The sequence below is a fragment of the Trachurus japonicus genome, chromosome 3, assembly GCF_045865225.1.
Source record: "Trachurus japonicus isolate A0001 chromosome 3, Traja_1.0".
Lineage (NCBI taxonomy): Eukaryota > Metazoa > Chordata > Actinopteri > Carangiformes > Carangidae > Trachurus > Trachurus japonicus.
Genome location: NC_140909.1, coordinates 17704565 through 17718706, shown reverse-complemented (window position 1 = coordinate 17718706; position 14142 = coordinate 17704565). Strand labels below are relative to the sequence as shown.

At 41.8% G+C, this 14142-nt stretch overlaps 1 protein-coding gene across 6 annotated transcripts in view; it reads left to right on the top strand.

Annotated features, from left to right (window-relative positions):
* Window positions 1-14142, top strand: part of myo5aa (myosin VAa) — a 53309-nt gene that overhangs the window by 21412 nt on the left and 17755 nt on the right. For all 6 annotated transcript variants that reach the window (XM_085764866.1, XM_085764859.1, XM_085764850.1 and 3 more), the window contains exons 7-20: window positions 2554-2635; window positions 3957-4064; window positions 4185-4291; window positions 5032-5297; window positions 6043-6124; window positions 6250-6390; window positions 7406-7531; window positions 8397-8480; window positions 11542-11697; window positions 12057-12154; window positions 12449-12535; window positions 13282-13390; window positions 13522-13733; window positions 13950-14106. In XM_085764866.1, coding sequence (XP_085620992.1) covers window positions 2554-2635; window positions 3957-4064; window positions 4185-4291; window positions 5032-5297; window positions 6043-6124; window positions 6250-6390; window positions 7406-7531; window positions 8397-8480; window positions 11542-11697; window positions 12057-12154; window positions 12449-12535; window positions 13282-13390; window positions 13522-13733; window positions 13950-14106 — 1815 coding nt within the window. The remainder of the gene's footprint in view (window positions 1-2553; window positions 2636-3956; window positions 4065-4184; window positions 4292-5031; window positions 5298-6042; window positions 6125-6249; window positions 6391-7405; window positions 7532-8396; window positions 8481-11541; window positions 11698-12056; window positions 12155-12448; window positions 12536-13281; window positions 13391-13521; window positions 13734-13949; window positions 14107-14142) is intronic.

Genomic DNA, 14142 nt, shown 5'->3' with positions numbered 1-14142 from the left:
TCAGTCCAGCCCAGTTCTTTATGAAGAAGTATGCAGCAGTTACTTCCTTGTTCACAAAGTAGGAAGAATCACGGTAAACCCATCCCTTGTCACACTGGGCTGCAACATTTTGGCACTCCTTTTCCTCCTACTGCACTTTCTTTTTTCTGATCTTTAAGTTTTTGTTTCTCTCTCTTAAAAACCTCCCAAAAAGTCACACAGAATTAAAATCAGTGCATGTTTAAAAAGCACTTGTCTTGTAAAGCTCTGTGTAACTACTCTTCCTTATCAATTAAAGCAGAAGTAAGCGATATTTTTGTGTTAATATAAGTCTTAAATAGTTATATCTTTCGACGGCAATCACTTACATAGAGTGTTTGGACTGAAACATGGGTCTGTCAGTCACTCTGCTCTGCTGTAAGCCGAGGAGAAAACTTTTCTTGTATCCTACAAATTTTATCCAATGAGGAGAGAGAACGGCATGAAGGGCTGTGTGTGCAGCCAAGGGATGCGCGTGAATGTGGTGACGTAGGGACGAGGACCAATAGATCCATGACGAGGGCGGGGGCTGCTAACTCCATCGACTGACAAGACGTTATGGTGTGTTCAAGGCAACCCGTAACTCGTGTTTTTCCGACCTGTGAAGTCGTACTAGTTCGATCTGGTACGAGTTCACGGGTCGGAAGTTACGAGTGGCCGTTATAGTGACTTTCACAGGTAAAACAGGTTGGAAAAACACGAGTGGGTTGTCTGGAACGCTACAAAGTCGTAAGTTGTGACTTGAAGCTGTAACTTACGGTTTCAAAAGCCTGCCTGGAACACAGCATTAGCCCAAACGACCGGATCGCTTACTTCTGCTTTAAAGGTGTACAGAAAAGAAAATTGAATTTAAGCCCACTCTGGGTCATAAAATTAGTGTAATAACTCATCTATCAGACGATGTAGGCCAAACTTTGTGCAAAATTATATTTTTGAGTAAATCCGGGATGAAAGTGTGTATTTTTTTTTTTTCGCATTGGATAATGCAGGCGCACGGATTATACGTCAGCCTGTACACGATTCACCAGCCACTGATATTGGATCCGTCATCCGTCATTCAAACATCTGAGACAACACACACACACGGAGCTCAGGCTCGCCCCAAGCTTTGAATATCCCGTCCGCTCGTTAACGACCAATCAAATTCGTTTTCCTTACACGGGTAAACTCGTGTTGACAAACAGGACAAACGGCCATTTCTGTACACCTTTAAAGCAGATATCAGTGGCACGGCCGTTTCGGCTAATGCTGTGTTCAAGGCAGGCTTTTGAAACCGTAAGTTACAGCTTCAAGTCACAACTACGACTTGGTAGCGTTCCAGGTAACTCGTAGCTCGTGTTTTTACCGTCCTGTTGTCTGTGAAAGTTCCCTATAACGGCCACTCGTAACTTCCGACCCGTGAACTCGTACCAGATCGAACTGGTATGACTTCACAGGAAGGAAAAACACAAAGTACGAGTTTCCTTGAACGCACCATGAGTTAGCAGCCCCCGCCCTTGTCAGGCATCAATTGGTCCTCGTGCTACGTCACCACATTCACGCGCATCCCTTGGCTGCACACACAGCCCTTCATGCCGTTCTCTCCCCTCATTGGATAACACTTGTATCCCACAAGGAAAATTTTCTCCTCGGGTTACAGCAGAGCAGAGTGACGGAGAGACTCGTGTTTAGGCTGAAATACTTCATGTAAGTGATTGCTGACGGAAAATAGGACTATTTAGGACTTATATTAACAAAAACATTCCACTGATATCTGCTTTAAGTTTTATTTAGTTAATCTCTTACATAACTGTATTGTATCTTTTGCTCTACCATTGAGTGAGTAGCGCAGTGTATTGATTTAATAAAGGACATTTTATTTCTGCACACACATACATACACAGGTGGTGCACTCACACTCTACTGTCGTGGACAACTCCACTTAGGAATGAGGAAGTTGTTAGTAGGAAGACACAATAAAGTTCCTCCTCATTTTTCACATGCTTGGCTCCAGTGTCACCCGTTTATAGGTGTGAGTGTGTGTGTTATTGTGTGTTTGCAGTCAGTGTTTGAGTAAAGTAGGACATAGGTGACAGACTTTAAAGCTTGTGGCCTTTACATTTTGTTTCCTGCTTTGCAACATGACTTACTTGTTTGCAGATATACTTAATAATTCATACTCGTATAACAAGAGTCCAGCAAATCTATCATGGGTATAAAACAGTCATGTCACATATTGCCTGTAGGTCTGGATTAATGTTGTAAGTGTCATAAAATAAACATGTAACATGCTCATCTGGTGCAGCAACTGAGCCACCTGCTTCAGTGCAGCTTCTCAGTGTCAAACTGTCATATTATAATTATGAGGCAGATATGATGGTAAAGAAACAGGTAGACACAGGCAGCTGTCCCTGCACGACACGGTTGTGATGAGAATCAAATATTTGAAGGTTAGGCCAATAATACTTGTGATCTATTTGAATAAACTGAGCATGCTGCAGTTGTGCGTGTAACATTACTCTCACATTAAAAAAAATGTTTTTCACTTTCTTCCAGGCGGATGAGGAGAGGAATTATCATATCTTCTATCAGCTCTGTGCATCATCCCATCTGCCTGAGTACAAGAAACTGAGGCTGGGTAAATATAGTAGTTTATTGGCTGTTATTAAGTAATTACTGATTATGAATGTGTTAGTTGATCTATAAAATGATAACATGCACCCTAACAGTAATTCATATCCACCTCATGCACTCAGCTCTGTGGCTGACTCATCGAGGCAAAAAAAAAGAAAAAGTTTGTCATTATTTCCTGCTGTATTTATCCCATTAAGAGCCACATGTAAACTGCACCACCAGCTGGAAATTATCCGGCTGTGGGCCCAAGATAGACTCACCCAGGGTATAAAAAAGACCCCAACCTCCCACCCACTCCACATCCCCAAAAAAGACCCTCACTGACCACGGTGAGGTGCCTGAAAAGAGTGGCCACGCATCAGATCAGTTTAGATGCAGCAAACTCATTGACTCATCAGTGGTTGAACAGGCTCTCATACAGAGCGCTCCTACTGTGGCCCTGCACCTGCTCATCCCAGTCATGGGACACACTCACACACACACACACACACACACACACACACACACACACACACACACTCACACACACACACACACACACACACACACACACACACACACACACACACACACACACACAGTCACTCACACTGCTGGCACTGTCACTTACAGCAACTCAGTTGGAACACACACACAGAGACACACACACACACACACACACACACACAGCTGCTGTCCTTTTCTCTCCTGCTGACTTCCTGGCTCGGTAAATGGAGTGGTTGTCACGGCCGTGTCAGTGCCTCTTGTTGCCAGGCAACAGGCCATGCCTTAATTCGGTGTGAAGTGTGCATGAAGACGCTGATTGTGGTGAAGTTGGACTAACATAATTGTTAGACAGAAGAGCGTCGCTTTGACTGTTCTCTCAGACCCAGAATCATCTGCAAAGTCTTGACATTTGGTCTCAGAGTGAAAGCAGGCTGCTCTCAGACAACATGTCTGTGTCCTCGTCGAGCTCTAGAGGATGCATAGAACATATCCACCTAATTTAAAGTAGGTGATAATAAACAAAGAGAAAATAACTGTCTAATGTTTTTTTTCCACTGGGGAAGCAGTGTTTTCTCTTTAATCCACGCCCCTTAGATTCCGACTGAGCATTATTTGGGGATTCTCCTGTTCCTCTCAGCAGTACCAAACAAATTAAGACAGTTGCTATTTGCAAGGCAAACATCATGTCTGACTGAGATTGTTAATTTACCGCTGTTGCTAAAATGTCCCGATTCATGTCTTAAATTGTGTAAATGGTACTTTCCTATTTAATTCAGAAGTTTAAAGGAGGATGCTGCATGTTTTCTTCCTTCATTTATTTTCTCTCTCTCTTCATTCAGGCAGTGCAAACGAATTCCTGTACACAAGGCAGGGACGCAGCCCAGTGATCGACGGTGTGGACGACACCAAGGAGCTTTGCACCACTCGCCATGCCTTCACATTGCTCGGTAACACACACACACACACACACACACAGCTGTGTGGGAGATGTAATTTTTTAAACCAGGGGTGTTATGCATGTCACTCCTGTCAGTGTCAGAGTAACTCTGTGTGTGTGTCTTCTGCAGGTATCAATGAGACCTATCAGATGGGGTTGTTCCAGGTTTTGGCTGCTATTCTCCATCTGGGAAACGTGGAAATAAAGGACAGAGATTCAGACAGCAGCCTCATTCCTGTGAGGATAATATTTATAATTTAGTACTGACCGTCAGTGAGACATGTCTAAGCAAGTTGCATAATATTTACAAATTTCTGTGGTTGAGTCGGTATGCGGTGTGATTGGTTTGGTTTGGATTTTTTAAACACAATTATTTTTCTGTTTCAAGTCACATTTTTGTTTAGTTTCAGTCACATTTTACACAACAAGCCACTCAGTCAAACCTCTAGAGATATTCAAATTTTCTTTATAGTCTTGATAAATGCTGCATCCACTGCCAGTCTATTTTTTTTTTTATCTCTGTCATAAGCAGCACTCAGTTTGAATTATTTAAATGATCCAACGCAGCAGTTTTCCTTTCAAAAACTTGACACCAGAAAAAAATCATATCAAACTGTGGTAAAAAAAAAAAAAAAGTCTTGGATGGGAAATTAACATTAATATCATGGCCTTTAATATTATAGGCAGTCTGAAAACAATTATACATCATGGATTACTGTTATATTAATTATGAATGTGATAGATGACCTATAAAAAGACATTATGCACCCATTCATATTGACCACATTACTCTAGGCACTGTGCAAATAAAGGAGATACAGGACAGCTATAAGGAGTGCATATGGTCTATAAGAGACAGAGTTAGAGATAAAACAATGAGAGAAGAAGTAATGAGTCAGCACTTTAATTCTGAACTATTTATTAATAGCATCGACCTCCTGGTCATGACTAATACCCCCTCCTTTTTTTCTCCATAGCCCAACAATCGGCACCTGACGGCGTTCTGTGACCTGGTAGGAGTGACCTACCAGGACATGTCTCAGTGGCTGTGCCACAGGAAGCTGAAGACGGCCACAGAGACGTACATCAAGCCCCTCCCTCGTCTGCAGGCCACTAACGCCCGTGACGCGCTGTCCAAACACATCTACGCCAAGCTCTTCAACTGGATCGTAGAGCACGTCAACAAGGCTCTGATCACCAACGTCAAACAGCACTCTTTCATCGGGGTGCTCGACATCTATGGGTACGTCTGTGCATTCGCCTGTCTGAGTGGGATTAGTTTTCCAGAGGAGTAACGAAAAGGGAACAAACTTATTTGAGCGTTTGTCTTTTATTTATCAGACTTAAACAAAGGAAGTAAAGAAAAATAATAATTTCAGGAAATATGTGAAAAAATATGAACATCAACTGATGATCAACAGACAAAACTATCCATGTGAAAGCTGGTTAAAGCAGAAGTAAGCGGTATATTTGTGTTAATATAAGTCTTAAATAGTTATATCTTCCGACAGCAATCACTTACATAGAGTGTTTGGACCGAAACACGGGTCTCTCAGTCTCTCTGCTCTGCTCTGAGCCCAGGAGAAAACTTTTCTCGTATCCTACAGTTTTTATCCAATGAGGAGAGAGAACGGCATGCAGGGCTGTGTGTGCAGCCAAGGGATGCACGTGAATGTGGTGACGTAGGGACGAGGACTGTTATGGTGCGTTCAAGGCAGCCCGTAACTCGTGTTTTTCCGACCTGTGAAGTCATACCAGTTCGATCTGGTACGAGTTCACGGGTCGGAAGTTACGAGTGGCCGTTATAGTGACTTTCACAGGTAAAACAGGTCGGAAAAACACGAGTGGGTTGCCTGGAACGCTACAAAGTCGTAAGTTGTGACTTGAAGCTGTAATTTACGGTTTCAAAAGCCTGCCTGGAACGCAGCATTAGCCAAAACGACCGGATCGCTTACTTCTGCTTTAACACTCCACTGTTTCTTTCTCAGGTTTGAAACATTTGAGATCAACAGCTTTGAACAGTTCTGTATCAACTACGCTAACGAGAAGCTCCAGCAACAATTCAACATGGTGAGCAGCATGTGTTTTACCTGTGGGATTGCACATTATATTCAGAGATGTGAAATATTACTGTTTGTATAACACAAGTGTTCAGCTTTACCTCCGACTTCATGTGTGTGTCTGTCTGTGTGCAGCATGTGTTCAAGCTGGAGCAGGAGGAGTACATGAAGGAGCAGATCCCCTGGACTCTGATCGACTTCTATGACAATCAGCCCTGTATCAACCTCATAGAGGCCAAGATGGGAATCCTGGACCTGCTGGACGAGGAGTGCAAAGTACTTTTGATTTAGTCAGATGAATCACACCTACAATACAGAACGCATTGTTTCCAACTAAAAAATATGTACAAAAAAAATACTTTTCCCATGTCAGCCTATAATAATGTATGCATGGGAACAAAAACTGAGCGTATACAATTACATAAGACTTGATCATTTATGAATGCAGTTGAGGGAACAAGCAGGGAAAGTAGAGTACATGCAGCATGTTGAGAGGAGGCTTGTGGGTTGAGAATTTTTTTTTCCCACTCGCACCCATTTTACATTTTACACACACACACACACAACAAACACAAACACCTACATGTATATTTCACATCAAAGTGTCCTGGTGGAAGGACACAATGACCACAGTTTATACATAGAGAAACTGTTCATGCTTATTAGATACTGATCATCTTTCACAGTAATTCAGACAATAGATTAGGTCATAGTTTGTATGTTTTAGTTTTTATTTGTTTGTAAAAGTTTCATACAACAGGCTTAAATATCATTGATAATTACAGAATATACACTTGATGCAGGCATGACTTTTTTTTTAAATGAATGAAAAATTTTATTTAAATTTTTACTACTCACCTTTTTTACAATATTTCGGAAAACAATTTTGATTGACTTTTCTTTCATGGTGGTAACAACATGTCAGCTTTAGTATCAAGTGCACCGAGCTCATATCTGTAGCTTCTACACTTTCATAGCTCAGCCGTATCACTAACAAAGCTAACTAATCTCTATGGCTCATAACCTCTACAGGGTCATTTTATCGGCTGTTGACATTCGAGGTGGGCCACGTTGCTTACATTACTGCAGGGAACTGCGCTTGTTGAAAGAATGTGTGCAATGTTTGAGTGAAAAGATAGAAATATCAGTACAATGCAATGAATCACAATCTCATAACAATAGCAGGTTAGATTCACGCTAAGTTTTGTGTTGGAGTGGTTTTCACTCACGTTAAGTTTACCCTTGTGTTCCTCTGATGGCCTCCTCTGTGTTTTCTCCCTTTGTTTGCCAGATGCCTCGAGGTTCAGATGACTCTTGGGCACAGAAACTGTACAACACTCACCTGAAGACCTGCTCCCTCTTCGAGAAGCCACGCATGTCCAACCGCGCCTTCATCATCCAACATTTTGCTGACAAGGTGGGCCTCAGCGACATTGTTTGTTTGGCAGTAATACACAGTGTTAATCACACCGTGCTCTGGCAGGGCAGGTATCGGTTTGAAGGATGAGTGTGCGGTGTTAGTTTGCCTTTTTTAAGCTGTGTTTAGGAGCAGATTGGCTGCAGTGTCTGCTGCAGTGCTGGTGTGAGATATTTTTAGGATCGCTGTAGGACAGATGACTTATTTTATTGTTATCACTGTTTTCATACAAAAGGGGCATGTTTGCAATGAAGTGTTGAGATTGTGTGTGTGTGTGTGTGTGTGTGTGTGTGTGTGTGTGTGTGTGGATGTAATTCCCCTTAGTGTCATAAGTCTCATGTTGCAATCAGAAAAGGGTTCTTTTTCCTTTCTTTTTTTAGGTCCTTACTATAAGGTTTCAGATAATCGGGTCAAGGATTAATGTAGGATTTCCCCTGAGTTCTCCTGGTATTATAATACAGTAGGATTCATTTGGAAACACTTCTGACCAGATGATTTGCAGTGATTGATGTTGGCCTATTAAAAGACACGTGTATAGTTTGGGCTGTATTTAACCTACCCTACAGACCTTACTGTGTGCCAGTGTTGCTGGTCACCCCAATATGACTGGAAACCAAGAGACGAAAACACAGTTACATAAAAAAGGTTATATGTCCATTTTATTAAGCTTAATGAAATTATCAGTTGGTCTGGTGAATACAGATCCTGCAGATCTGTGCCCCTCTGAGGAAAATCTAAAAATTCACACAAAAAATTGCCAAAACATGGCACCTTGCTAGTCAGGTGGAAATAATTAAAAAAAAATGTTTTAGATGGGTTACATTGTACAGTAACACAAGCTGTTGTTATCTTTTTTGTTGCTCAGGTTGAGTATCAGTGTGATGGTTTTCTGGAGAAGAACAAGGATACTGTGAATGAAGAACAGATCAATGTGCTGAAGGCCAGCAAGGTGAGGTGCACACACACAAACACAGACACACAGACACACATATACTATACATTACAGTGCATACAGTAGGTCAAGAGCAGGTACAGGTACAGCATAGACGGACAGTAAAGCATCCTGCAGTGTGTGTGTGTGTGTGTGTGTGTGTGTGTTTCTGTGAACTGCCAAGCCTGAGGTTTTGGCGCCGGCTGTGTGCGGGAAAATAAACCATTGTTTCCTGAAGGTCTGCAGGCTCAGGGAAGCAGCGCCCTCCACTGGCCACGTGGGGATAATGTCAACTCAAGATTTTTTCAGTCAGGTTTATGTTTTGTTTACAGATAACAAAACTGAACACAGGCACACACACACACACACACACACACACACTGACCCACACCGAGAAATTTGGGTCAGTTCACTAAACATGACCCAATGAGTAATTTATGCTCGTTTTGTCAAAATGGGACACAATTTTGAAATATCCAACAACTTTTACATTATTGATCAATATTTGTTGAACATGTTGCTCAAAATCTAATGGAGCTGAAAATCCTTATGTGAGACTCTACATGGTGATCCAGTCGGTATACACACTCCATGCACGTGCTGTTGAGCCTAAATAAGTGAGATCGCATCTGAATTAACATCACGTGTGTGTGTGTGTGTGTGTGTGTGTGTGTGTGTGTGTGTGTGTGTGTGTGTGTGTGTGTGTGTGTGTGTGTGTGTGTGTGTGTGCGTGTGCGTGCGTGCGTGTGTGGGTTCAGGATCAGTGGATAAAACCCGGTGAGGTCAAAAGGGACCAAAGCTTTTAAATCCTTCCAAATGTTTTGGCTGCATACATACTCATGTGCACACACATGCATGTTTGTCCAAAACACTCACAGAGACCTTGACTGTTCTCTTATAGACTTGGACATGAGCAGAGCTGGGTAAGGGTTGAAATACTGTCTGCTCTAACCTCTAACACAACCACCTAATATACACACACACACAGACATACACACTTGTGGTATTATTGTTATAATGGAGATCAGTGAGATTTAAACAATTGAGATTAAATCCTAATGAGATTTTAATAAGATTTAGTCTAATTAAGTTTCTTTTAGTTCTCAGCCAAGCTTATCCCATCATCTGTTGTGCGAGTGTATGTGTGTGTGTATGAGCTGTTGTGATTATTTGCCCATACTGTACCTCGCTTTAATCAACATGTTAAAAATAGTCTATTTATTTATTCACCCAACACTCACCCACTTTATTTTCTGCCTAACTGTTCAGAAAAAGTGCCAGTTATTCTACAAACATTCAGCAACTAACTATTTTCATTGCATCGCCATATAACACAGTGGCATACAACATGTGGAAAGTAGAATATGCTGCTGCACTAAAAGTTAAAACATGTCTTTGGGTGATTGGGTAAACACATTATTTCACAATGAAAAAGGGCAACACATACCAGTGTCTTGATGTGTGTCGTTGGGATGCACCACTTTTCTTTGTTCCCATTGCTGACACGCAGCAGCTCACCAGTTGTTATCTCAGAGCTCCGCACACTAACAATTAAATATTTCAGCATCTCCGTACGACTCCATATGCAGATACAGCACCTGCACTGCTGCACTGCAACCTGGGAAATACACACAAGAGTCTCACCTGAATGCATCAACATCTGCCTGTAGCTCCAATCAGTCGGTTGCTCTGCAGAAAGCCTGATGCTTTACAGCAGACAAAGCACCCGCCGCTCTCTTGTGTAGCTGTATTTCGAATGCAGACGTATCAGAAATGATCATCCCATCATGCTCCTCACATCTCTTGTACTGTACATCATCATCATTAGTCTGCCTGGTTCTATTTCCTTTCCGGTTTGAATCATGAATGATGTGTATCGTAGTCTTTGATGGGGATGGGGATGATTTTGAACTTGGTTTTTGGTTCCTTTCCTTTTAATGTCATTGTGTTTCTGTTTTCACTGTCTCCATGTGTTGTCCATGTATGTTTGGTTCTGTCCTCATCATGACAACCCTTCCCTGCCAGCAGAAGGTAAACAGAGGCGTTCTTACAACGCTGGGCCGCCTGTAGCTCTTCTCTTAGCTCATTTTTTTTATCTCTTATCTTTCCTCCTCCTCCTCTATCTCTCTGTTTGGCACTGACTTACCAGCACTGAGGAGATTGAAGTTTTTTTTGTGTGTGTGTGTGTGTGTATGCCTTTTGTTTGCTGCATGGGGAGCACTAAAGGCACTCTGAGAGGAGAAAAGGGGATTGGACATTAAAACAAGGGACAAAGAAAGGAGAGTATTATGTTTTCAGAGTGATGCTGAGAGCGAGCAGCACGTTAAGCCTTTGTGGCTCTGGCTGTCCTGCCTTATGGAGGTGGCGAGAGAAGCAGCATGGCGACGCTCAGAGCACAGCAGGAGGACGTGAAGCTGCACAGATAACACAGACAGCATCCTCCTCATATAACCCCAGTGTTATATGAAACATGACTGATGTGTGTGTGTGTGTGCTTTACTAAAGGGCATACATAGTACATTGTATGTCATAACATTGTGGTAAAATAATATTCTGCAAACATATATGTCAATAGCATATTGCCATATATGACAAAACATAACCTTTCATTATTTTCATTGGCTTTTTATAACATTTTAATGACTGTCTGACTGTGAATGAGTTTAACAAACGCTAATCAAGACGTCAAATGATATCTACTCACTCATCTCTGTGAAAATGTTGAGTTTAATTAACTCTCATGTCAAACTGTCTTTAGATCTGATTAATAGGCTTGTTTTTTTGAGGTTTATAAATTTTGAAATTAAAAATATCAATATGCTCAAATTATATCTGTCATCCTGCTTTGCCTTTGCATATTTGCACCACGCAGTAAGTAAGAAAAACCTGAACGCATGGCATTAAGAAGAGACAATTTTACTCGTGTGTGACTTGCAGTAGTGGCGCTGATGTTTTATCTCTTTATCCAGAGTGAAGTGCTTTATCATTAAGTTATTTATCAGCAAGTCAGTATTGTTCTGCAGTGTCTAATGCCACCATCAGCTGTTGTGTTTGACTGTATCACTGCTGCTGTTCCCAGTTTGACCTGCTGGTGGAGCTGTTTCAGGATGAGGAGAAAGCGACCAGTCCCACCGGTCAGGTCCCGGGGACCGGGGGCCGGACCCGCCTCAGCATCAAACCCGACAAGAGCCGGGAAAAGAGCAGCAAGGACCACAAGAAGACAGTCGGCTGCCAGGTTGATCATCTCTCCAGTATTTAGTGATTTAGACTGATGCTGCTGTAAAACGCAGTCACAGGTCGCCTCACTTGATTGATTATAGATGTGGATTAATAATAATAATAAGGTGTAGGTAAAACCCTATTAATGAATTATATAATTATTATCTTATCCACACTGAAAACAAAATCTTTTCATTAGCGTTATTATTATTATTATTATTTTTAATTAATTATAAAGCTATGAACAACTATGCCTGCCGTGTGCTAATCATCCAATGCTGATTATTAAACTTTCACTCAGCTTAATAGTACAAAAGTGATGATGGTGATGATGGTGATGATGATGATGATGATGATGATGATCTTCTCTTGTAGTTTCGTAACTCCCTGCAAATGCTGATGGACACTTTGAACGCAACCACTCCACACTACGTCCGCTGCATCAAACCCAATGACTTTAAGATGGCCTTCTCGTGAGTCTCTGTTTTCTTTTTTTTAAATTTAAAGTACTAAAGTAAATTGTTATTCTGCGTCAGTGAAGTGATTCATTTCCCCTTTCTCCCACTTTTCCTCATACTCTCATTTTAAATTTGACACCAGTAACACTGCCATCCTTCATTCAAATTGGATTTGTGACAACTGGTTTTCCCAAACACATTGTTTGCCCTTATTGAAACATGTATTTTGATCAAACTTGGCCTCTTGGTCAAACTCAGCTCAGGTGTAAATCTTGGTGGCCGTACTGACTGTGTATTTGTTGTGGGCAGGTTTGATCCTAAACGTGCAGTGCAGCAGCTCAGGGCCTGTGGCGTCCTGGAGACCATCCGCATCTCTGCAGCAGGTTTCCCGTCCAGGTACGGACACATCCCAGCAACACTCCTAATGACTCTCAGAGACTCTGATATCTTTAGGATGTGTTGTGCAACCTTCAAGGTTTTTTCCTGATTTGACGTACCGTAAATTCTCAAATAGACGCCGATCTCCTACAGCTACTGGTCGAGTCTGGCTGCAGGTTTGAGCCAAAAAAAAGCCAGTTTCAATTAGAAACTGGGTCCATTTCTATTTTCTGCAAGTTCTTGTGGATGCAGCTACAGATTGTAGCTACAAAACCTTTAATTTAATTGGTGCTGATTAAACTTATAAATGAATGCTGCTCTATTCTTACTCTTTTAAACAGTAAGAAAGGAACAATTTAATTATATTATATATTTTCCCACCTTTGCTGAGCATAAGATTTGTTTGAAATTAAGTGAGAGCCTGTCCCATATAGACGCCTGTCTCAAATATAAGCCGTCGGCAGTTGAAGTAAATAAAAGCCCAGGCTTCTGTTTGATAATTTACGGTATTTATTATCCGTCATCACTTTCACTCAGCACTGGACTTTGGTCTGGCTTTGATTACTAGTCACCTTATAGGCTTTAGAGTAGAGTGATATTAATGCTGAAAACCTTAGAAGTTTTGCAAAAAGATGCATTTTGATCGTCTTTGATCAACAGATAAATTTTTGAACTCTTGAAAACGAGAGTTAAACGTTTGGGTTGTGCAAGTTTTCTTAAAGCATCTGTGTGTGTGTGTGTGTGTGTGTGTGTGTGTGTCACAGATGGACGTACCAGGAGTTCTTCAGTCGTTACAGAGTGCTGATGAAGCAGAAGGACGTGCTCCCTGACAAGAAGTTGACCTGCAGAAATGTTCTGGAGAAACTGGTGCAGGTGAGACCATCTGTGTTTTCAAGTTTTCAAGTCCAACAATAGGAAATGATGTGATTTTTTTTATTTACTTTATGATTACACAGACATCTGTCCCTTTTATCCAACTAACCTCTGTTCCTGTCTTCCATCAGGACCAAGATAAATACCAGTTTGGTAAAACCAAGATCTTCTTCAGGGCCGGCCAGGTCGCCTATCTGGAGAAGTTACGAGCAGACAAGTTGCGGGCCGCCTGCATCCGTATCCAGAAAACCATCCGCTGCTGGCTGGCACGCAAGAAGTATCTGCGCAAGCGCAGCGCTGCCATCACCATCCAGAGGTTCACCAGAGGATACCAGGCTCGCTGGTTAGTCACCTGAAGCCGATGTTCTCCTCCCTGCAGCTGTTCACATACAGAACAATCACATGCAAAGAGAAATCTGACTCGTCTTTGATCAACTTTTATAAAACACTGCTTGTTTAAAAAAAAACAACTACTGCAGACAAATAAGTTAAAGTTCAAAGTAATATTATTGGTAGAAACATGTCTTAATTCAGACACTCATATCTCGGCTCTTCTCAGTTTGGCCAAGTTCTTGCGTCGCACTCAGGCGGCCACCGTCATCCAGAAGTACCAGAGGATGTACGTGGAGAAGAAACGCTACAGGCAGAAGCAGGCTGCCGCCCTGGCCATGCAGACGATCCTCAGAGCTTATATGGCTCGGCAGAAGTACCAGGCGGTAAGATGCACATCACACAAATCACTGCAACAAATA